This window comes from Phycodurus eques, chromosome 14, assembly GCF_024500275.1.
Source record: "Phycodurus eques isolate BA_2022a chromosome 14, UOR_Pequ_1.1, whole genome shotgun sequence".
Lineage (NCBI taxonomy): Eukaryota > Metazoa > Chordata > Actinopteri > Syngnathiformes > Syngnathidae > Phycodurus > Phycodurus eques.
The window spans coordinates 24,579,186-24,601,707 of NC_084538.1; the positions used below are offsets into that span (position 1 = coordinate 24,579,186).

Here is a 22,522-nt window from a genome sequence, read left to right on the forward strand (position 1 = left end):
ACCAACAATGGACTTCGTTTTCCCTTGCCCGGACGCAGGTCACCGGGGCCCCCCACTGGAGCCAGGCCTGGTGGTGGGGTTCGAAGGCGAGCACCTGGTGGCTGGGCCTGCGCCCATGGGGCCCGGCCGGGTACAGCCCGAAAGGGTAACGTGGCTCCCCCTTCCCATGGGCTCACCACCTGTGGGAGGGACCATAGGGGTCGGGTGCAGTGTGAGCTGGGCGGTGGCCGAAGGCGGGGACCTTGGCGATCCGATCCCCGGCTACAGAAGCTGGCTCTAGGGACGTGGAATGTCACCTCTCTGGCAGGGAAGGAGCCCGAGCTGGTGTGTGAGGTCGAGAAGTTCCGACTAGATATAGTCGGACTCGCCTCCACACACAGCTTGGGCTCTGGTACCAGTCCTCTCGAGAGGGGTTGGACTCTCTTCCACTCTGGAGTTGCCCATGGTGAGAGGCGCCGAGCAGGTGTGGGTATACTTATTGCCCTCCGGCTCGGCGCCTGTACGTTGGGGTTCACCCCGGTGGACGAGAGGGTAGCCTCCCTCCGCCTTCGGGTGGGGGGACGGGTCCTGACTGTTGTTTGGGCCTATGCACCAAACAGAAGTTCAGAGTACCCACCCTTTTTGGAGTCCTTGGAGGGGGTGCTGGAGAGCGCTCCCGCTGGGGATTCCATTGTTCTGTTGGGGGACTTCAATGCTCACGTGGGCAATGACAGTGAGACCTGGAAGGGCGTGATTGGGAGGAACGGCCCCCCCGATCAGAACCCGAGCGGTGTTCTGTTATTGGACTTCTGTGCTCATCATGGATTGTCCATAACGAACACCATGTTCAAGCATAAGGGTGTCCACACGTGCACTTGGCACCAGGACACCCTAGGTCGCAGTTCGATGATAGACTTTGTGGTCGTGTCATCGGACTTGCGGCCACATGTCTTGGACACTCGGGTGAAGAGAGGGGCGGAGCTGTCAACTGATCACCACCTGGTGGTGAGTTGGCTCCGATGGTGGGGGAAGATGCCGGTCCGACGTGGCAGGCCCAAACGTATTGTGAGGGTCTGCTGGGAACGTCTGGCAGAATCCCCTGTCAGAAGGAGTTTCAACTCCCACCTACGACAGAACTTTGCTCATGTTCCGGGGGAGGCTGGGGACATCGAGTCCGAGTGGACCATGTTCCACGCCTCCATTGCTGAGGCGGCCGACCGGAGCTGTGGCCGTAAGGTGGTCGGTGCCTGTCGTGGCGGCAATCCCCGAACCCGTTGGTGGACACCAACGGTGAGGGATGCCGTCAAGCTGAAGAAGGAGTCCTATTGGGCCTTTTTGGCCTGTGGGACTCCTGAGGCAGCTGATGGGTACCGGCTGGCCAAGCGGAATGCAGCTCTGGTGGTCGCTGAAGCAAAAACTCGGGTATGGGAGGAGTTCGGTGAGGCCATGGAGAAAGACTTCCGGACGGCTTCGAGGAAATTCTGGTCCACCATCCGACGTCTCAGGAGAGGAAAGCAGTGCACCACCAACACTGTGTATAGTGGGGATGGGGCGCTGCTGACCTCGACTCGGGACGTTGTGAGTCGGTGGGGAGAATACTTCGAAGACCTCCTCAATTCCACCGACACGCCTTCCCATGAGGAAGCAGAGTGTGGGTTCTCTGAGGCGGGCTCTCCTATCTCTGGGTTTGAGGTCACCGAGGTAGTTAAAAAGCTCCTCGGTGGCAGGGCCCCGGGGGTGGATGAGATTCGCCCGGAGTTCCTAAAGGCTCTGGATGTTGTGGGGCTGTCCTGGTTGACACGCCTCTGCAACATCGCGTGGACATCGGGGACAGTGCCTCTGGATTGGCAGACTGGGGTGGTGGTCCCCCTTTTTAAGAAGGGGGACCGGAGGGTGTGTTCCAACTACAGGGGGATCACACTGCTCAGCCTCCCTGGTAAGGTCTATTCAGGGGTGCTGGAGAGGAGGGTCCGTCGGGAAGTCGAATCTCAGATTCAGGAGGAGCAGTGTGGTTTTCGTCCTGGCCGTGGAACACTGGACCAGCTCTACACCCTCGGCAGGGTCCTCGAGGGTGCATGGGAGTTCGCCCAACCAGTCTACATGTGTTTTGTGGACTTGGAGAAGGCGTTCGACCGTGTCCCTCGGGGAGTCCTGTGGAGGGTGCTTCAGGAGTATGGGGTACCGAACCCCCTGATACGGGCTGTTCGGTCCCTGTACGACCGGAGTCAGAGTTTGGTCCGCATATCCGGCAGTAAGTCGGACTCGTTCCCGGTGAGGGTTGGACTCCGCCAAGGCTGCCCTTTGTCGCCGATTCTGTTCATAACTTTTATGGACAGAATTTCTAGGCGCAGCCAAGGCGTAGAGGGGGTCCGGTTTGGTGCCCTCAGTATTGCATCTCTGCTTTTTGTTGATGTGGTTCTGTTGGCTTCATCAAACCGTGAGCTCCAACTATCACTGGAGCAGTTCGCAGCTGAGTGTGAAGCGGCTGGGATGAGAATCAGCACCTCCAAATCTGAGACCATGGTCCTCAGTCGGAAAAGGGTGGCATGCCCTCTCCAGGTCGGGAATGAGATCCTGCCCCAAGTGGAGGAGTTCAAGTATCTTGGGGTCTTGTTCACGAGTGAGGGAAGAATGGAACGGGAGATCGACAGACGGATCGGTGCAGCGTCTGCAGTGATGCGGACTTTGTATCGGTCCGTTGTGGTAAAGAAGGAGCTACGCCGAAAGGCGAAGCTCTCAATTTACCGGTCGATCTTCGTTCCTACCCTCACCTATGGTCATGAGCTGTGGGTCGTGACCGAAAGAACGAGATCCCGGATACAAGCGGCCGAAATGAGTTTCCTCCGCAGGGTGTCCGGGCTCTCCCTTAGAGATAGGGTGAGAACCTCGGTCATCCGGGAGGATCTCAGAGTAGAGCCGCTGCTCCTCCGCATTGAGAGGAGCCAGATGAGGTGGCTGGGGCATCTGATTCGGATGCCTCCCGGACGCCTCCCTGGTGAGGTGTTCCGGGCATGTCCCACCGGGAGGAGACCCCGGGGACGACCCAGGACGCGCTGGAGAGACTACGTCCTTCGGCTGGCCTGGGAACGCCTCGGGATCCCTCCGGAAGAGCTGGATGAAGTGGCTGGGGAGAGGGAAGTCTGGTCGTCCCTGCTAAAGCTACTGCCCCCGCGACCCGACCCGGATAAGCGGTAGAAAATGGATGGATGGATGGATGTTTGAAATTGCATTCCTGAACCGTTTATATACAACAATACATAGTTTGCTGCTATGCACAATGTGAATTTAAGAAAGAATAACTAAAAAAAGAAACCAATTTGTCATTCATTATTCAGTGAAAAGTCATTTTCTCATGTATTCATAATTGTTCTTTAACCAATATATTTAACCAAATATATTTTATCTGATTAATCAACGGAATTTTCAGTGGAATATAGAATTACTCAAATATTCGATAGCTGCAGCTCCACCTAATTTTAAGCAAAAAACTAAGATAACTGAAATACGCGATGCACAGAGTGAATGACGCTTATGCTGTTTAAGAGAAATCAAAACTGAACATTCTGAGTGAATGCTGCTACTGTGAACTGAAGCATAGGTCATGAATCGAAGCAATATTTGTCTGAAAAATGTGTTTATCAACCACTTTGTTAGGTGAACAGTGCCGTTTGTGAACTGAGGTTCCACTGTACTTGCATATTTGCTACATAGAATCATATTCAGTTTCCCTTCTTTCACAACTAAACAGTGATATTTCAAATGATAAATATTCATGATTTTTCCTCACCAATAAGTGGCCTCATCATTGGATAATACACTTGCCACACCATCTCCAATGACATCCCACTGTCCATGTAAATGCCTCCAGCGAGTGACTCAAAGATATCACCCATAGCCTTGGGGACTTCAATGTCTTCCTCTTTCTCCTCATCTTCTTCAGAGCGTCGTAGCTGAGATAAAGGGGGAAAAAAAGAGTGATGTGAAGTAATGACAGTAAAAAAAAAAACAACTAGCTTCACGAAAATATGACAAAAGAGCGACCAATAACAAATAGCTCAATGCTTTTCTATTACTGTAGTAGCAACAACAGTTTCGTCATGGTACACCATTTTATATTATATATATATATATATATATATATATATATATATATATATATATATATATATATGTGTGTGTGCGTGTGTATATATATATATATCTCAACAAAATTACTCGTTTATTTGGGGACTGTAGCTGCTGTACTGTTTTGTTAAAGGATTCTAATGAATCTGGCCACTGATCCTTGGGAAAAATTTCATTGAGCGACATCACATACAGGTAACCTCATTGTTTAGCCCCTTCCATTCCACCTCACCTGAAACAACCATCCACCAAGTTGCGACGGGCCCTTTCCCCCTTCCGCCCATGAAGAATCTTAACTGCGAAACTTACTGATATGTGCCGGGTCATGGCTGCGAATCTGATAAAAATAACGTATTTCCCCAGAATAAGTCAGGGTCCTCAGGAGCTCAGGCATTTTTTACCCCACCGTGCAACTTTAGGCCACCAAATGCTGCAGGCTAATGTTTCTTAAACACAAACAAGCTCTTCATTAAATTTTTATTTTTAAGTAAATCTGATTTTTTTTTCTTTTTTGCAAGAATTTAGTTGGGGAAAAAAAACATTTGAGACTTTCGCATTTTAAACTTTGAAAGAGTTTCAGGCACCGTGTTTTTGGCTGTCCAATGTATTTAAAATAATATAAAAATTAAAGGGGGAATGTTATTTAATTGTTCAATTTTGTCACGGTTTTTAAAATAGATTTTTATGGTTTTGGTCTTGACACGGTCTCGATTTGTCTCGGTCTTGTTGTCAGAATCAGAATCATCTTTATTTGCCAAGTATGTCCAAAACACACAAGGAATTTGTCTCCGGTAGTTGGAGCCGCTCTAGTACAACAGACAGTCAATTTACAGAACACTTTGGAGACATAAAGACATTGACAAAAAACAATTGTGCAAAAAGATGCAGAGTCCTCTAGCACTTAGAGCAGTTCGAATGACTAATTTTGCAATAGTCCGGTGCAATGACCATTGTGCAAAGGGCGCTGAGACTTCAAGGAGTGTATGTGGTTTAAAGTGACGAGTAGTGCGATCATCTGGGACAATGTTGGTTGTGCAAATGTTATAGATACTCCTCAATCAGTGTGCAAATGGAGCAGATGCTACTCCGGCATGAGTGGCCAGTATATGCAAATAGTGCAGCATGGCGAGACAACTACAGTGAGTGCACGAGTAATACATAATTGGCCCCACAGAAATGTGACAACGAACTCAAGTCAAAAAAAATTTGATTGTCCGTTGCAGTCGGAGTTTGTCCTTTTTTGTAGCAGCACCAAACCAGACTGTGATGGAAGAACACAGGACTGATTCGATGACCGCTGTGTAGAACTGTCTCAGCAGCTGCGGTGGCAGGCCGTGCTTTCTCAGAAGCCCCAGGAAGTACATCCTCTGCTGGGCCTTTTTGAGGACTGAGTTGATGTTGTTCGCCCACTTCAGGTCCTGAGAGATTGTAATTCCCAGGAACTTGAAGGTCTCGACGGTTGACACAAGGCAGCTGGACAACGTGAGGGGTAGCTGTGGCGAAGGATGCCTCCTGAAGTCCACGATCATCTCTACCGTCTTGAGCGTGTTCAGCTCCAGGTTGTGTCGGCCGCACCACAGCTCCAGCCGCTCCGCTTCCTGTCGATATGCAGACTCGTCACCGTCGTTGATGAGGCCGATGACAGTGGTGTCATCTGCAAACTTCAGGAGTTTGACAGTCGAGTGCGTTGAGGTGCAGTCGTTCGTGTAGAGATAGAAGAGCAGCGGAGAGCGGACACAACCTTGGGGCGCCCCAGTGCTGATGCTGTGTGTGGATGTGGTGGCCTCCCCCAGCCTGGCCTGCTGTGTCCTGTCCGTCAGAAAGCTGTAAATCCACTGGCAGATGGCAGGTGAGACGCTGAGCTGGAGAAGCTTGGTTGAAAAGAGTTCAGGGATGATGGTGTTGAACGCTGAGCTGAAGTCCACGTACAGGATCCTCGCGTAGGTCCCTGCACTGTCGAGGTGTTCTAGGATGAAGTGCAGTCCCCTTTTGACTGCGTCATCCGCAGACCTGTTCGCTTGGTAGGCAAACTGCAGGGGGTCCAGCAGGGGACCTGTGACACTCTTGAGGTGGTCCAGCACGAGACGTTCAAAGGACTTCATGACCACAGATGTCAAAACGACAGGCCTGTAGTCATTCAGACCAGAGATTGCAGGTTTCTTGGGGACTGGAATGATGGTGGAGCGTTTGAAACAGGATGGAACTTCGCACATTTCCAAAGATCTGTTGAAGATCTGGGTGAAGACTGGAGCGAGCTGGTCCGCCCAGACTTTGAGGCAGGATGGGGACACATGATCCGGTCCTGCCGCTTTGTTAATCAATAAATCATTTAATTCATACGCCACGAAGACACGGAGTTAAATGTCTTATCCGGAGCCGATCGATAACGTCATTGACCAGATCGGTGAATTATGACATGAAAGCCGATCAGCACAGAATGCTAGTTATCGGCCGATACTGATCACACCGATCAGATCGACATAAAGTCAAATCCAAAGTGAAGGGTTTCATGTTCCAAGCAGACCAGGAGAAGCTCATCCATGCTTTTAGCTCAAGTAGACTTTACTATTGTAATGGTCTTCTGACTGGACTGCCCCAAAAGAGCAGCTAACCCTATTCAGCTACTGTGTACAATTTATGTTAAAGTCATGCTACTAGTCTATAAATCACTAAATGGTTTATGTCCGGAACAAATAAAATAAATGCTTATGGAATATAAACCTAGTAGGGCTCTGAGATCTACAGACTCAGGTCAGGTAGTGTAGCACAGAGTCCAAAGCAAACATGGAGAAGCAGCATTTAGCTGTTATGTTGCACACAAGCTTATTCCACAGCTGCCAATAGAAGGGACGTCAGGCCCAAGTATGAATGTTTTTAAGTCCAGGTTTAAAACTATTCTTTTTTTTTTTTCCCTCATGCTTATGATTTGTGCATTTGAGTTTTTCCATCACTTAAAGATATTTTTAAGCTGTCTTTTTTTGCTCTTTGTTTTTAAGTCTTTTTGCCCTTTGTTTTTAAATGTCTTTCTGCTTTTTGTTTTAAAATGCTTTTAATCATGTAAAGCATATTGTGTTGCCTTGTGTATGAAAAGCCTTATATGAATAAATTTGCCTTGCCTCTCCTGCACAATGAGGAAATGAAATGCTTGACGTATATTACAAACGCTCTGACGTATATTACAATCGCTCAAATGAGCGATTGTAAGATACGTATACAAATACACACTCCACAATAGCACTTACCTCAGAGTCCATGCCTTGCATCTCATTCTTTTCCAGTTGAAACTGCACAAAGTCATCAATAACGTGGAAAAGTTCAGGTGAGATAGCTTTGAAGTACTTGTGGTAGTCATACTTTACGGCCAGAGAGGCAAAAATGGTGTTGTTGACAAGTGCTGAGCGCAGATCAGTCAGTACACCAGGCGAGTGCTGCCGCGGGTCTTCATAAAGGTGCTTTGTAATGAGGTAGTCCAGAATTGCATCACCAAGAAACTCCAATCGTTGGTAACAATCTGAAGAGAAAAGGACAGCCATATATGCAGAGGTGAACTAAATACCAATGTACATAAGCCAGTCTTCATAACTTATTAAATTTTTAAAGGAAATGCAGAGAATCCTACAAGGAATCACTCAGGGTATCCTCCAATTATTTATGATACTGTATATGTGCAATGTACTGTATTGTAGTGACTATGGCCCAGTTGGCACTGCTACACCGATTATTTGTAAAAAGGCCTTTGATGTTTTCTCTGACGTGCCATGAAGTCCTGAACGTGCAGCCCCGCGTCACTGCTTGGATTAGTGACCTAAGTAGAGAAAAAAAAAAAAGATTGTGGTTTTGGGAAACTTTATTTTAAGCTTCGCCGCGTAAATATGCGATTTGGGAAGTCACTGGTCGCAGTTAAATGTGTTCCAGACAGGAAATTCTCTATTGTGTGTAAGTGGAGCTACGAGGTAAAGTATTAGCTCTTTGTGTGTTGTGAAAAACACGTGGCGTTCGTGACGATCGTCATTTTTGCTCTGCGGCTCCTTTAATGATGCCATTTTGCCTCTCTTTTTCATGGTGTGGAACTGTTGTGTGTGCTTTGGATTGTCCTCAAGTGCCCCCTCCTGGATGTTTAGGCCATTACGCAGCTTGTTGGGAAAATTCCACGTGACATCATTGTGAGGTTGCCATTCTGGTTCTTCTTCGGGGTGTGAATCGTTGTGCTTGCTGCAGTACAGTCCTCAGGTGCCACCCCATGGCACCACTAACTAATATTGTGCCTCTACTCCAAATTAGACGCACTGCTTAAACGAGCTCGCAATACTAACATTTCTAGTTGCGTACAAAGTCCAGATACTGCACACGCAATGCAATTATGGGACTTCTAAAAAGTCCCAGTCAATATGACAATCTTGACACGTTAACAGCTTGTCAGTAACCTTACTAAAGACCTTGTCCCGGGTTATGCAGAATCTGTCAAAGATGCTAGCCTTGAAGTCCTCAATAGCAACATGGCACAACTTATGAGTGACGCTGAGCACAAAACCTGAAGACACAAATCTCGCTCAATGTTGTAAGGAGGATAGGAGGATAAACAAATGAAACTCAAACTAGAAACTGAACAGCAGCAGCAAATCAACTTAACAGTACCACGAACAGAGTCCAATTCTCGTTTAAACCTTGCAACCCGCCTAGTTGATGTTGAGACTCAGCTTGAGATGTTCAAAGAGGAATGCGCTCATATCACGATTGACAGCACTAGAATCTGAGTCTTCCTACAGCAAACACTGTCTGATGAAATCAATGAGTGCACACCTGTCAGTCTGTCTTCCAGATTTGACGCAGCAGTCCCAGTGCTTTGTCCTAACCATCCTGGGATACTGTCAAAAGCCCCTGCCATTTCGCAAAGCCCCTCTCTGAGTCTGGCCCCGCCAAGTCAAGAGCCCGCCACGCCAGGTAAAGCCCGCCTCAACGACTCCCACGCGTTGCTCGCTTTTCCTGGCGTCGCTGCAGGTATGAGCTTAAAAGATTTCCACCTAAATCTGACTGCTCCCATGACACGACAGCATACCTTAAAGACATTGAATTTGATCTTAAACGGTTCCCATTTGCAACCACTGAGGTCACTTCTCGTCGAGAAGTGAGGAGCTTAATTGATCAACAACCAGCATGTCTTGTTTTTTGACTTGAGTTCGTTGTCACATTTCTGTGGAGCCAATTATGTATGACTCGTGCACTCACTGTAGTTGTCTCGCCATGCTGCACTATTTGCATATACTGGCCACTCATGCCAGAGTAGCATCTGCTCCATTTGCACACTGATTGAGGAGTATCTGCAACATTTGCACAAGCAACATTGTCCCAGATGATCGCACTACTCGTCACTTTAAACCGCATACACTCCTTGAAGTCTCAGCGCCCTTTGCACAATGGTCATTGCACCGGACCATTGCAAAATTAGTCATTCGAACTGCTCTAAGTGCTAGAGGACTCTGCATCTTTTTGCACAATTGTTTTTTGTCAATGTCTTTATGTCTCCAAAGTGTTCTGTAAATTGACTAGATTTCTGTTGTACTAGAGCGGCTCCAACTACCGGAGACAAATTCCTTGTGTGTTTTGGACATACTTGGCAAATAAAGATGATTCTGATTCTGATCAAGCCCTCTGCCAGGCTTTGTCTCGCTCTTACTGTTAAATGTGAGCCTTGAAACACCACAAGTTTATTACTGTTGTTTGCGCAAAGCATATTTCGGGTTAAACGAACCAAAAATGGAAGAAGACATACATTTTAAAATGCTTTTTGTTGAAAACATGCACCCAAATGTTAAAACACCATGTGGGAGTGGCAGAATGCACTCGCACGCTGTCCAGCTCATAACTGCGCGACCTAGCCGCTAAAGGCGTTGCTAAGCATAAAAGGACCAACACTAAACTGTCGGATCACAATATTTTTGGTTTCAGCTACCAAAATAATGACGCGCGCCGAAACTTTTAACATTTGCCGGTAAAAACAGACTCCCGTTCCTGGTCGCTCGAACGGAACAAGCCCAGACGGCACGCATCCTCCTTCTCAGCCCCACAAGGGGCCGTTAACGGGGAAATTGGTACTGCTGCACATGCTATTCTTGAGATTATCCGCAGCTTGGCAAATAATGTGAAGCAAGACCGACGACAGCCTGAGACCCCGGTGTGCAGCGATGCCCCTGAGCCCGGCCAGCCTGCTGTGATAGTCTGCTCTGACCCCGACGTCTCCATGCATTCGCCTGATTCTCCAATTGGCGATGACAAGCGTCCCATCCAACAGACCATGGGCACGCACACAACCGACCACTGCGATGACCAGGTACCACCCGTTACTAAAAACCAAAATTCGCAGACCAAAACCCAGTTTGACAATTAGCTTGACAGTCTCCGACCATGTCCTGTGTCTCACTGAATGACTCCTGTGAAACAAAAACGTCATCTAGGTATTCTAACCGTTAATGACATGTCAGGAAAAATTTACTTGACAGCCACACTTAAACGCACGTTCCAATATGACGGACTCGTGGACACTGCAGCAGACATCACGGTCATGTCCGAGGACGTGTTTGACTTGCTGCGTGACAAATTACAGCAGGAGGGTCGGACGCTCGACCTCCAACACTGCAAAATGACAATTCGCCCCTTTGTCCTAGTAACACCCAATTAGACTTGCTCGTGTCGTTACATTGGACAATAGGGCCACATTCCAAAATTCATCCTGTGTTCGTGTCACCTATCAAGTCAGTACCTTTGCACAAGATCTGCTGAGTCGTTTCATGCCATTAATTGACTATACGCGGCGCAGGATTTATGCACAGGTGCGGAGACCCCTGCGAAGACCAAAACACACGAGAGAAACCACCCAGTGCTACGCCACGAGCCTCCTTGATGCGCCGCCTCTCACAAAACCGCAGCTGGATGACATCTTTACAAAAGGGGTGTCCCACACCGGTAATGCTAACGATGTCCACCAGTGGTTGCTCTCGTGACACTGGCCCTTCAACTTTTTGGGACCACAAGACTCCTTGCTGAGAAGCAAAACTGTGCCCTCTGAGCATTTTATGGACTTTGTCCCTAATCATTGGTCCACTTATTCAGCTGTCACGCTAACCTTAATTGAGCCTTTCCTGCCACACTCTCAGTAGCTGCTTTGTCATTTTGCTTCTTTCGTGACTTTTATACATGCATTGCTTCAACAGCACAGGACGTGGGCATTGTCTCTTCTCAGAGACATCGGACTACCCGTGCACTTCTCCACATCTTGCAAAGTGCACCTCGTTGCCATTTTGCCCACCCCGTCCACCCTTTTGTTTCTCAGGTGACGCCTTGGACCCGACTTCTGGCACACCTGCAGTATCCACTTGTGATGAACGCTTCCTTCTGTGCTAGTTCCTAGCATCTTTTCTCTGCGTTGTTCGTGACGTTGAAGGGGCCTTGGTTGTCGTTTGATCTGTGGCTCGCCTTGGCTGCCACTGTTTCAATTATTCCGTCCTGTGCAAGCTTAACTCCTCAGTTTTGTACCAGCTTATTTGCATTATCGTGGACCTTTGTTATTGCGCCTCCGTGAAGCGCACTTCGCAGCTGCTCGTGGCTCCACGTGGCGAAAGGAGGGGCGTGGGGGTATGGGTCACATAAGCATCGGTCCACGATCCACGAAACGAAGGATGGTCAACACAGTGACACCGGACCGCATCCTCGCTACACCAAGGCACCAACAAAATCAAATGCTCCGCTTCGCCACAAACCGATAATATAATGACCGAAATAAAGCGCATCCGCAGCCCCGCCCTCCCCCAATCCCCGTTGACGTTTGTAGCCGTGAAATTGCTCCCTTTCTAGACAATTTAGCCAGAGATAGAATTATCCCACATTTGGGACCCCTCAGATTAAGTAAAATTATTCGGTCCTGACAGGCCCCACTAATGCGGTCCCACCTCTGTTTTTTTTCTTACAAGTTCCACAGTTCTGCATGTCAATCCTAAATTCCGAGGAAAAGCCTTCCTTGTCGCTCGCTTAATCAGACCTCAAAGATGCCACATCGCATATTGAGGATGTCACTGAGTACCACCCTCTGTCCAGCAGTTACGACTGCCAAATTGTGAGTTTTTCAAACAGCAGAAATTAGAATTTCGTCGTTCGTGTAGAGAGAACCCACGCGGCGAGGAGAATGGCTTACGGTTCAAAAACAGCGACTCCAAGTCCGGGCTGCAGCGTGTGCAGAGCTACGTGACGTCAGTAGACGATTTTTCGTTGATATAGAAGCACATCCCCGCCACCTTTTGTTTTCCGTGATAACTCCGTGATGCGGTCTGCCTGGTGTAGTAAAGCCCGGAAGCATTACGACGCCATCAGGGACGCGTTCACAAAGCCATGTCTCCGTAAAGTACAGGGCGGCGGAACGTCCGAAGACTTTACTGGTCTTTGTAAGAAGATGAAGCTCGTCCATTTTGTTGGGTAGTGAGTGTAGATTCGTGAGGTGGATCGACGGGAGTGCCAATCTGTATCCTCTCTTAAGGAGCTTCACTTGGATGGCGGCGCGCTTTCCCCTTCGTCGACTTCATGCGCCATAGACCATAGCCGGCCCACCGGTGAGTAACTCGGAGAAAAAACTGCGTGGATTTGCAAAAGTTGCTGAAAGAAAGTCCAGGGTAGATTCCCTAATGTTTTGCAAGTCTTCTCTTGTATAAGTGAGTCGTGTAATGTCTCCAAAGACGAACAAAAAACAAAAAATAGATAATACTAGAGAGCACGTTACCGACGCGACCACACCGATAGGCACCATCTTTCCACCTGCCACCGTTCCACCTGCCAGTACAAATTGGTGCATAATTGGGTTACACTAATGGTCACAGAAATTCCCAGCTCTCGCATTGCTCCCCCCACATCCTCCTTCCAAATTGGCCTAAAGTCAAAAGTGAAAGAGTCGGCCCAGCTATATGTATATGTATATATATATATAAAAAATATATATGCCAATAACACTATACAGCGGCGAAAATCAGTATTTAACACGTCACCATTTTTATCACTAAATATATATACAAAGGTGCTATTGACCTGAATAACCAAAGTAATCCATACATAAAGAAAGTAGAACAAATAAGATCAGAAATTAAGTTGTGTGTAATAATGTGAAATGACACTGGGAAAAAGTTTTGAACGCTTGAAGAAAGGGAGGTGTAAAAAGGCATGGAAAGCCAAGATAACACCAAAAATCTATCAATAATCAAACAGCAATCCTGTCCGTTTTCAGTGCAAATGAATATCAGCTGGTTCAGTCCTATAAAAAGGTCTCATTGGTAAGAAAAGCAAAGAGCTGTCTCAAGACGATCGCAAAGTAATTGTTGCAAAACATAACGATGGCATTGGTTACACGCACATACAATCCCAATTCCAATGAAGTTGGGATGTTGTGTTCAACATGAATAAAAACAGAATACAATGATTTGCAAATCATGTTCAACCTATATTTAATACGAATACACTACAAAGACAAGCTATTTAATGTTCAAACTAATAAACTTGATTGTTTTTAGCAAATAATCATTAATTTAGAATTTTATGGCTGCAACACATTCCGAAAAAGCTGGGACAGGGTCATGTTTACTACTGTGTTACATCACCAGTCCATCTTCGTTGAGCTCAGGCCAAGACAAGCCGGTGGTGTTTCTGGGTGTTGTTGATAAATGGCTTTTGCTTTGCATAGTAGAGTTTCAAGTTGCACTTCCGGATGGAGCGCCGAACTGTATTTACTGACATTGGTTTTCTGAAGTGTTCCTGAGCCCACGTGGAGATATCATTTACACATTGATGTCGGTTTTTGATGCAGTGGGGATCGAAGGTCACGGGCATTCAATGTTGGTTTTCGGCCTTGCCGCTTACATGTAGTGATTTCTCGAGATTCTCTGAACCTTTTGATGATGATATGGACCGTAGATGATGAAATCCCTAAATTCCTTGCAATTGTACGTTGAGGAACATTGTCCTTAAACTGTTCGACTATTTTCTCATGCACTTGTTCACAAAGAGGTGAACCTCGCCCCATCTTTGCTTCTGAATGACTGAGCAATTCAGGGAAGCTCCTTTTCTACCCAATTATAGCACCCACCTGTTCCCAATTAGCCTGTTCACCTGTGGGATGTTCCAAACAGGTGTTTGATGAGCATTCCTCAACTTTCTCAGTCTTTTTTGCCACCTGTCCCAGCTTTTTTGGAATATGTTGCAGCCGTAAAATTCTAAGTTAATGATTATTTGCGGCGGCACGGTGGCCGACTGGTTAGAGCGTCAGCCCCACAGTTCTGAGGACCCGGGTTCAATCCCCGGCCCCGACTGTGTGGAGTTTGCATGTTCTCCCCGTGCCTGTGTGGGTTTTCTCCGGGCACTCCGGTTTCCTCCCACATCCCAAAAAACATGCATAAATTGGAGACTCTAAATTGCCCATAGGTGTGACTGTGAGTGCGAATGGTTGTCTGTTTGTAAGTGCCCTGCGATTGGCTGGCAACCAGTTCAGGGTGTACCCCGCCTCCTGCCCGATGACAGCTGGGATAGGCTCCAGCACGCCCGCGACCCGAGTGAGGATAAGCGGCTCAGAAAATGGATAGATGGATGATTATTTGCGAAAAACAATAAAGTTTATCAGTTTGAACATTAAATTTCTTGTCTTTATAGTGTATTCTATTAAATATAGGTTGAACATGATTTGCAAATCATTGTATTCTGTTTTTATTTATGTTTAACACAACGTCCCAACTTCATTGGAATTGGGGTTGTATCTAAGCTTCTGAATGTTCCAGAGAGCACAGTTGGGGCCATAATACGTAAGTGGAAAGCCAATCATACCTCCATAAATTTGCCTCGATCGGGTGCTCCTTGCAAGATTTCTGACAGGGGTGCAAAGAATAATCAGAAGAGTTGTCCAAAAGCCAAGGACCACCTGTGGAGAACTTCAAAAAGAATTAGCAGGTACTGTTGTCACAAGGAAAACAGTGAATAATGCACTCCGCAACCATGGCCTGTATGCACGTTCATCACGCACATCATGACAAGACTCCATTGCTGAAAAAAGTCTGGTCTGATGAGAGCAAAATTTAACTCTTTGGATGTCATAATGTTTGTAGGAGAAATGGCGCTGTACATCACCCTAAAAACACCATACCAACAGTCAAGTTTGGAGGTGGGAACATGATGGTGTGGGGCTGCGTTTTCAGCAATACTGGTAAACTTTACATTATTGAAGGAAAGATGAATGTGCACATCTATCGAGACATTCTTGACAAACATCTTAAGCCATCTATGAGGACGATGAAAATGAAACGAGGGTGGACATTTCATTAGGATAATGACCCAAAAGATACTGCCAAGGAAACTCGCAATTGGTTTGAAAGAAAAAATATAAAGCTGCTAGAATGACCCAGCCAATCACCTGACTTGAGTCCAATCTTAAATCTATGGAAATAACTCAAACTCAAGGTCCATAAAACAAGCCCACGGAACCTTCAAGATTTGAAGACTGCTTGTGTGGAGAAATGGGCCAAAATCACACCAGCGCAATGCGTGGGACTAGTTTCTCCATTCAGGAGGAGTCTTGAAGATGTCATTAAAAACAAAGGCTTTTGTCCAAAGTATTAAATAAATACCAGGTGGAGTGTTCAATACTTTTTCCCTGTGTCATTTCACATTATTACACATACCGTATTTTCTAATCTTATTTGTTCTTCATTCTTTGTTTGTAAGGATTCCTTGGGTTGTTCCCAACATCTGGTGAAATGTTCAGGTCAATAGCACAGTTGGAAATATATTTAGTGAGAAAAATGGTGATGTGTTAAATACTTATTTCAGCCGTTGTATGTCCAAATACAATATTTTTACAAATTTCTATTATGTTATCTTCATATATTAATAAAACAAACACAAACACACACACAGATTGATAAAATAACTACTAGATACAAATATCCAGGAGAAAAATAGCATTCAAACTATCTGGTAGTTCATATAATGTACACTGTTGTTGTGTACATTGTCTAGCAGCTCCATAAACGAGTATTTGCGGGTGATGTAAACATGCTACTGAAAAGTAGTAGCGTTACTGCAGTTATATTAACCTTCTCATTTCCTCGGACATTCCAGAAAACGCTCTGGATTAAAAAGAGAGATTAAAAAATTCATGATGTTGGCACTCAAGATACAGCAAGATACAGTCGACAAGACTACCTTTCACTGTGTTCATCGATTAGGAGGTCCCAGTCCAGGACACCGACCACGTCCCATCATTGCAAAGTTTGAACACTTGAATGTTTGTGAAAACAAAAAGGTTGTGAGCTCAAAGTGACATCTTTTGGAATGAACGACGAATTCCCCAAGGAAATCAACAAGTGGCGTGAAATCTTGTACCCGTTGATAAAGAACTGTGAGAAAGGCAAACGAGCGTGGTTGGTTGTCGACAAGCTGTTCATCGACGGTTAACTGTTTTGCGATGCCAACGTCACACCCTAGCCCTTCTAGGTAAGTACTTCTCCTGATTTGTTGTCATTAATTGTCAAAAGCTTGTTGTATTTTGCTTCCTTCGTTTAATTTTGCTTCGACAAACAAAAGAACGGAACCACACATCCCACCACCATGAATCCTCAGTCCTGTCTGCTTCCCTGCTCTTATTCTTGTTCTCACACATGCCAAACACACAATCCTCACAACACTCTCACACCGTGCACTACAAACTACTACACACCATATTATACCCTGAGCACTATCGCTTGTTTTCTGCTTTGTTTGCTTCCCTTTTATGTACTCTGGCTTTGCTCTACTTCAATATATCCTCCTAATCACCCTCTTTAAATAACATCTGTGACCATAACACCATAAAGTGTGCTGCAAACTGTCAAAAAAACAACAACAACAAAGAATAAATAGTACCCAATCTATTCAAAATGACTACACATGCACCCATTATATGTCTCACTTAACTTTTGTGTCATGGAATGTCAATGGCATTCGATCACAGGCAAAGACAATTAGGATTACATCACAACATTTAAAACAGACCACCTATTACAAGAAACGCACCTTACCGAATCATAAGAAAAATGCCTTATTGACTAATTTCATTCAGGCTATCTCAGCTTTGTATAACAGCAGAGAAAGAGGAGTCTCAATACTAGTTCATAAAAGACTTATTTTTTTCATTGGTACACCTCACTTTCTCAAGAATAGATTGTTTCCTCTCAAACAATTCGGGGGCTCAAAGAATTGCCTCGAAAATACATCCAATCCTCATGAATGACCAGGCACCAATTTCTCTCGACCTAAATAATGTAGTCACATCTGGTACCTCCACCAACATGGCGCTTTAACACGTCCCTATTGAAAGACCCAGACTTTGATTAATTTATGAGAGAAAGAATTGGAGGATTTTTTTAAATTCAATGACTCCGCAACCATATCCCCATCTCTGCTACTTGGAAATCTAGAATGAGAGACATCAAAAAGAACAAAATTTCTATCACAACAATGAAGACACTAACTTTGAGTACAATAATGAATCAGACCAATTTCTCGCAAACCAACTTCAAAGCAATTAAAGAATTCCACTCTGAATTCATTAAACACTTTTGGACAATACTAGCGCCTCTATTTTTCAGAACAGTCAAGGAGATAAAAGATCAGAATCAGAATCAGAATCATCTTTATTTGCCAAGTATGTCCAAAACACACAAGGAATTTGTCTCCGGTAGTTGGAGCCGCTCTAGTACAACAAACAGTCAATTTACAGAACACTTTGGGGACATAAAGACATTGACAAAAAACAATTGTGCAAAAAGATGCAGAGTCCTCTAGCACTTAGAGCAGTTCGAACGACTAATATTGCAATAGTCTGGTGCAATGACCATTGTGCAAAGGGCGCTGAGACTTCAAGGAGTGTATGCGGTTTAAAGTGACGAGTAGTGCGATCATCTGGGACAATGTTGATTGTGCAAATGTTACAGATACTCCTCAATCAGTGTGCAAATAGAGCAGATGCTACTCTGGCATGAGTGGCCAGTATATGCAAATAGTGCAGCATGGCGAGACAACTACAGTGAGTGCACGAGTCATACATAATTGGCCCCACAGAAATGTGACAACGAACTCAAGTCAAAAAATTGCCAGCTTGTTGTAATGGAATTATAGGTTAGGTGTTTAAGAAGTTGATCGCAAGAGGGAAGAAGCTGTTGGAATGTCTACTAGTTCTAGTTTGCGTCGATCGGTAGCGCCTACCTGAGGGAAGGAGCTGGAAGAGCTGGTGACCGGGGTGCAGACGGTCCGAGAGGATTTTGCACGCCCTTGTCTTAGTTCTGGCAGCGTGCAAGTCCTCAATGGTGGGTAGGGGGGTACCGACAATCCTTTCAGCAGTTTTGATTGTCCGTTGCAGTCGGAGTTTGTCCTATTTTGTAGCAGCACCAAACCAGACTGTGATGGAAGAACACAGGACCGATTCGATGACCGCTGTGTAGAACTGTCTCAGCAGCTCCGGTGGCAGGCCGTGCTTTCTCAGAAGCCGCAGGAAGTACATCCTCTGCTGGGCCTTTTTGAGGACGGAGTTGATGTTGTTCGCCCACTTCAGGTCCTGAGAGATTGTAATTCCCAGGAACTTGAAGGTCTCGACGGTTGACACAAGGCAGCTGGACAACGTGAGGGGCAGCTGTGGCGAAGGATGCCTCCTGAAGTTCACGATCATCTCTACCGTCTTGAGCGTGTTCAGCTCCAGGTTGTGTCGCCCGCACCACAGCTCCAGCCGCTCCGCTTCCTGTCGATATGCAGACTCGTCACCGTCCTTGATGAGGCCGATGACAGTGGTGTCATCTGCAAACTTCAGGAGCTTGACAGTCGGGTTCGCTGAGGTGCAGTCGTTCGTGTAGAGAGAGAAGAGCAGCGGAGAGAGGACACAACCTTGGGGCGCCCCAGTGCTGATGCTGCGTGTGGATGAGGAGGCCTCCCCCAGCCTGACCTGCTGTGTCCTGCCCGTCAGAAAGCTGTAAATCCACTGGCAGATGGCAGGTGAGACACTGAGCTGGAGAAGCTTGGTTGAAAGGAGTTCAGGGATGATGGTGTTGAACGCTGAGCTGAAGTCCACGAACAGGATCCTCGCGTAGGTCCCTGCACTGTCGAGGTGTTCTAGGATGAAGTGCAGTCCCATGTTGACTGCATCATCCGCAGACCTGTTCGCTTGGTAGGCAAACTGCAGGGGGTCCAGCAGGGTACCTGTGACACTCTTGAGGTGGTCCAGCACGAGACGTTCAAAGGACTTCATGACCACAGATGTCAAAGCGACAGGCCTGTAGTCATTCAGACCAGAGATTGCAGGTTTCTTGGGGACTGGAATGATGGTGGAGCGTTTGAAGCAGGATGGAACTTCGCACATTTCCAAAGATCTGTTAAAGATCTGAGTGAAGACTGGAGCGAGCTGGTCCGCGCAGACTTTGAGGCAGGATGGGGACACATGGTCCGGTCCTGTCGCTTTGTTAATCTTCTGTTGTTTGAAGATGCGTCTCACATCCTGTTCATGGATGGTTAACGCAGAAGTCAGAGGTGTGGTTGTGGTCGCGGGTGCGGCCGGGTGGGTGTGTGGAGTGAAACTGTCCTTTTCAAATCTGCAATAGAAGGTATTCAAGTCGTTGGCTAGTGTGCTATTGTTCTCAGCTTGGGGGGATCGTCGCTTGTAATTAGTCAGCGATTGGAATGCACGGCAGACTGATTTCGAGTCGTTCGCGCTAAACTGTTTTTCCAACTTTGCTGCATAGATCCTCTTTGCAATGTTAATTTCTTTAGTAAGCTGGTTTCTAGCTCGATTATACAGGGCCCTGTCCCCGCTCTGATATGCATCTTCCTTAGCTTGGCGAAGCTGCTTAAGTTTAGCAGTGAACCACGGCTTGTTGTTGTTGAATGTCCGAAATGAATTTGTTGGTACACAAACCTCTTCACAGAAACTGATATAGGATGTGACAGTGTCCGTATATTCATCCAGGCTACCAGCTGAATTTTCAAAGACACTCCAGTCTGTGCAGTCTAAACAGCTTTGAAGTTCCATCTTGGCTTCATTGGTCCACTTTTTGACTGTTTTCACTGTAGGCTTCGCACATTTAAGTTCTTGCCAGTACGTCGGTATTAAGTGAATTAAGCAGTGATCAGACGAGCCCAGGGCTGCACGAGGTATAGCACGGTATGCGTTTTTTACCGTAGTGTAGCAGTGGTCTAAAGTATTATTTTCCCTGGTAGGACAGTCGATGTGCTGCTTGTATTTAGGGAGTTCGTCGTTGAGTTTAGCTTTGTTAAAGTCCCCTAGAATAACGAGGGGTGAGTCAGGGTGTTTTTTTTCTATTTCGTTGACTTGTTCGGCGAGCGTTAGCAATGCGGCGTTCGTGTTAGCTTGCGGTGTAATATAGACTCCAGCCAGTATAAACGATGCAAACTCACGTGGCGAGTAAAATGGTTTACAGTTCAAAAACAGCGACTCCAAATGCGGGCTGCAGTGTGTGCTGAGCACCGTGACGTCCGTACACCATTTTTCGTTTATATGGAGGCATATCCCGCCGTCCTTCGTTTTCCCCGATGATTCCATGTCGCGGTCCGCTCGATGAATGTTGAAGCCGGGAAGCGTGACGGCGCCATCGGGTACAGCGTCGCAAAGCCAGGTCTCCGTGAAGCACATGGCCGCGGAACGTCCGAAGTCTTTACTGGTCTTTAACAGAAGATGAAGCTCGTCCATTTTGTTGGGTAGGGAGCGTACATTCGCGAGGTGGATCGACGGGAACGCCAATCTGTGTCCTCTCTTGCGGAGTTTCACCTGAATGCCGGCTCGTTTTCCTCTGTGGCGCCGCTTCGAAAACCGCGGACGCCGCTCCGGTGAGTAACTCGGGGAAAAAACTGAGCGGATTTTCGAAAGTTGGTGACAGAAAGTCCGGAGTAGCCTCCTTGATGGTTAGCAGGTCTCCCCTTGTGTAAGTGAGTCGTGTAAGGTCTCCAAAGACGGACGAAAAACACAAAAACAAAGACAATACTAGAGAGCGCGTTACCGAGGCGACCACACTGGTAGGCGCCATCTTGGTGGACAAATTAGGACAAATAAAGGACAAATTAGTAGCCAAATGAACACCGCTGCAATCAAATTACTTTTGAAATCAGGCAAAGACCACACTCTCCCGACGAATTATCGGCCCTTATCACTGATCAATATAGATAAAGATTATCTCGAAAGCCCTTGCAGCGAGACTTGAAAGTGAGCGAGACTCCTGTCAATAATCCACTATGACCAGACAGGTTTCATTAAAGGTAGAAGTTTCACAAATAATGTCAGACATCTATTGAGTTTAATAAGCATGTCACAGCATAAAAATCGAAACGCAATCGTCATGTCATTTGATGCAGAGAAAGCTTTCGAAAAAGTTAACTGGTATTTCCTATTTTCAGTAATTCACAAATTTGGTTTTGGAGACTCATTTATACATTGGATAGCAGCATGATACAACTTGGTAAAAGTAACAGTTACCACGAATAGGATCACATCACAAAGTTTTACCCGACTAAGAAGAAACCAGACAAGGGTGTCCACTTTCACCAATGCTATTTTCAATAGTCGTTGAACCACTTATTACAGCTATATGTCAGCAGTGCCTGGCAGACCTGACCCCCCAATTCTCACGGGCCATCCATCCATCTTCTTCTGCTTATCCGAGGTCGGGTCGCGGGGGCAGTAGCTTCAGCAGGTAAGCCCAGACTTCCCTCTCCACAGCCACTCCTCCAACTCTTCCGAGGGGATCCTGAGGCTTTCCCAGGCTAGCCGAGAGACGTAGTCTCTCCAGCGTATCCTGGGTTGTCCCTGGAGTCTCCTCCCGTTGGGACGTGCCCGGGACACCTAACCAGGGAGGTGTCCTGGAGGCATCCTAAACGGATGCCCGAGCCACCTCATCTGGCTCCTCTCAATACGGAGGAGCAGCGGTTCTATTCTGGGCCCCTCCCGGATGACCAAGCTTCTAACCACATCTCTAAGGGAGAGCCCAGACACCATGCGGAGGAAACTCATTTTGGCAGCTTGTATCCGGGATCCTGTTCTTTCGGTCACGACCATAAGTGAGGGTGGGAACGTAGCTCAACCGGTAAATAGAGAACTTCGCCTTTCGGCTTAGCTCCTTCTTCACCACAACGGACCGATACAAAGTGCGCATCACTGCAGATGCTGCACCGATTCGCCTGTCGATCTCTTGTTTCATTTTTCCCTCACTCGTGAACAAGACCCCAAGATATTTGAACTCCTCCACTTGGGACAGGATCTCATCCCCGACCTGGAGAGGGCATTCCACCTTTTTTCGACTGAGAAGCATGGTCTCAGATTTAGAGGTGCTGATTCTCATCCCAGCCGCTACACACTCGGCTGTGA

At 46.6% G+C, this 22,522-nt stretch overlaps 1 protein-coding gene across 2 annotated transcripts in view; it reads right to left on the reverse strand.

Annotated features, from left to right (window-relative positions):
- The window catches only part of dicer1 (dicer 1, ribonuclease type III), a 216,910-nt gene that overhangs the window by 22,531 nt on the left and 171,857 nt on the right, over positions 1 to 22,522 (reverse strand). For both annotated transcript variants that reach the window (XM_061695434.1, XM_061695435.1), the window contains exons 26-27: positions 7,347 to 7,615; positions 3,767 to 3,929 (exon numbers count right to left, since the gene is read on the reverse strand). In XM_061695434.1, the coding sequence (XP_061551418.1) occupies positions 3,767 to 3,929; positions 7,347 to 7,615 (432 nt within the window). The remainder of the gene's footprint in view (positions 1 to 3,766; positions 3,930 to 7,346; positions 7,616 to 22,522) is intronic.